This window comes from Egretta garzetta, unplaced genomic scaffold (assembly GCF_000687185.1).
Source record: "Egretta garzetta isolate BGI_Z169 unplaced genomic scaffold, ASM68718v1 scaffold368, whole genome shotgun sequence".
Taxonomy (NCBI): Eukaryota; Metazoa; Chordata; class Aves; order Pelecaniformes; family Ardeidae; genus Egretta; species Egretta garzetta.
In genome coordinates this window covers 1,855,831-1,858,355 of record NW_009260684.1, presented here as the reverse complement: position 1 = coordinate 1,858,355, position 2,525 = coordinate 1,855,831, and the positions used below count along the sequence as shown (strand labels likewise).

At 50.9% G+C, this 2,525-nt stretch overlaps 1 protein-coding gene across 1 annotated transcript in view; it reads left to right on the top strand.

The window, feature by feature from the left end:
- The first annotated feature begins 63 nt into the window (after positions 1 to 63).
- SNRNP40 (small nuclear ribonucleoprotein U5 subunit 40) overlaps positions 64 to 2,525 on the top strand; it is a 10,393-nt gene continuing 7,931 nt past the window's right edge. Inside the window, exons 1-4 of the mRNA XM_035901272.1 lie at positions 64 to 195; positions 756 to 849; positions 1,471 to 1,636; positions 2,132 to 2,254. Coding sequence (XP_035757165.1) covers positions 102 to 195; positions 756 to 849; positions 1,471 to 1,636; positions 2,132 to 2,254 — 477 coding nt within the window. The 5' untranslated portion in view covers positions 64 to 101. The remainder of the gene's footprint in view (positions 196 to 755; positions 850 to 1,470; positions 1,637 to 2,131; positions 2,255 to 2,525) is intronic.

The window sequence follows — 2,525 nt, the reverse complement described above, 5'->3', positions numbered from 1 at the left end:
CCGGCTCTGCCCCTTGCTCCCCTCCGTAGCACCCCCTCACCCGGCTCCCCCGCTGCCCCCCGCGGGGCCCGCCGCGGTGCTCCTCCCTGCAGGCCCCCATCATGCTGCTCTCGGGGCACGAGGGAGAGGTGTACTGCTGCAAGTTCCACCCCAACGGCAACACCCTCGCCTCCGCCGGCTTCGACAGGCTGATCCGTGAGTACCAGGCACCGCTGTTCCCACCAGCGCTGCACAGGGCTGGCGTGATTTCAGGCCGTTGTACTGTGATGGGGTTTTATCTCAGCCATGGAGCTTGCTGGGTCCTGAGAGTGAGGTGCTTCACAAGGAGGGGAGCAGGAAGCTTCTTCCAGCTCCTCTGGCAGGTCACTGTCCTGCTGGCCCTCAGGTGGGGCTGGTAACACAGCTTGCTCGTCCCAGCCCTGCGCTCCCAGGTCCCTCGCGCAGGTTACCCTCAGTCTGCATTGGACTGCAGCAGCCTGCCGAAATACCATCTTTGATGTTCTGGGTTGCCGAGGTGGAGATTATTATTTTTCTTAACAAATTTGGCTTGCTCTAAAGCCATAAGTCAGCTCAAAAAAGTTGTCTGTCTTTCTGGGGTTCACACATAGCTTTATGGCTATGCATCACCCCAGATTGGAGGTAGTCGTGGTGGCGGTATATGGTTCGTTTTGCTGAATTCCTGGAGAATGGCTCCAACCACATCAGGGAGGTGTTTCCATGTTCCCTGCACTTACGTCTCCCTTCCTTTTCCCCAGTGCTGTGGAACGTCTATGGCGACTGCGATAACTACGCCACCCTGAAAGGACACAGCGGGGCGGTTATGGAGCTGCACTATAACACGGATGGCAGGTAAGTGGCGTGCAGATGGCTTTTTGCCTCAGGCCCAGCTCTTTCTGAAGGAAGATGCTTTCTGCTGGTCAGGGTTCCTCAGCGTGCGTTGTCATTGCCCCTTCTCAGGCCATGTATGGCGAAAGCTTGTATCGTGGCTTTCCCAGATAAAGAGTGGTGCCTGCTTGAGCCTGAGCAAAGGATCTGGATCACCTGTGATGTGCCAGCGCCCTTGATTTCAATCTTGAGGAACAGAGGACAGTTAGTGCTGGTCACCTGGGAGAGACTGGGGAGGGAAAGAAAACAAGTGAGGTATTTGTTAATTTAAAAGGCCATTCTGCTACACATCTGAGCTATTGCCACTGAGCTTTCCTTCCTGTGATCATCCCAGATAGTGTTTGAGGAGTTGGAAAACCAATGTATATGTATCTAGAAATGGGGGTTACTGGGAGTGCCTCCAGTGTAGCTGCCCCGCTGTCAGCTAGCCTCCTCTGAAACAGCACATTTGTCTTGGCCTATGGAGGAAATTCTCTGATTCCCACTGAATATTTCCAGCTTTGATCACAGAACTTCAGGGTAAAAAAGGTGGGAGGGGAGAAACGTTTCCCATATCGAGAACCTCATGGCTGTCCTTCTCCGCAGCATGCTCTTCTCAGCATCCACAGACAAAACCGTGGCTGTGTGGGATAGTGAGACTGGAGAGAGAGTGAAGAGGCTGAAGGGCCATACCTCCTTCGTTAACTCCTGTTACCCAGCGAGGCGAGGCCCCCAGCTTGTCTGTACAGGCAGCGACGATGGGACAGTGAAGGTCAGTATGTTGTGTATGGAGATAGTCTGGACTTGAAAGTAAGATAGGATCTTCGAAAGAATTTTGGAGGGTCTTTCCGTTTAAGTGGGCTAAATTCAGCCTTTCATGACTCTTATGATTTCATTATCTAATAACTTTGATTTCAGAAGTAAAAAAATTCAAAATAAAATTTGACTGCTCCCTTTTTTCTGTAATTCTTGGGTGGAGGGAAAGAAGATTTATCTACTGTACTTGTTCCGCTGATCCGTATTAACCAAAGAGGCGAAAGGCAAGCAGTTTCTGAAATCGTGCATGCTAGCCCCTCCTTCCCCCCACTGTGTTCCTGTGCTCCAATCACACCACAATTTTACTATGTTTTTTGTAGAGATCTCCCAAGATGTAAAAGAGGGAATTTCAGGAGAGCAGTCCGAGCCTCTGCCAAGTATATGTTCAACTTCCTGTAATTTTGTCGTTAAATATCTATATGGCATTTTTACAACTGCTGTGTCTTTTCAGCTGTGGGATATCAGGAAAAAAGCTGCTGTCCAGACATTTCAGAACACGTACCAGGTCTTGGCTGTAACTTTCAATGACACCAGCGATCAGATCATATCCGGAGGCATTGACAACGATATTAAGGTATGACGCCTGTGTCCTCGTGTGCCTTTCCAACTGCGCATGCCTTTTTCACCCCGTCACATCCTGATTGTAGCAGTGTGCAAGACGCCGCATTGGTCAAGGACAAATGTGGAAGCCTGTTGGTTAATTTTACAGTCACAAGAACCTCGCAGACCTGCTGTGTCCGACCTCACTGTTGAGACAAGGCCAAGAAACTCTGAGGGAGTTGCTCCAGGGCTGTTTGCCATGTGACAGCCTGGGCAGCCGTGGCATTACTGGCCCAGTGTCCCAG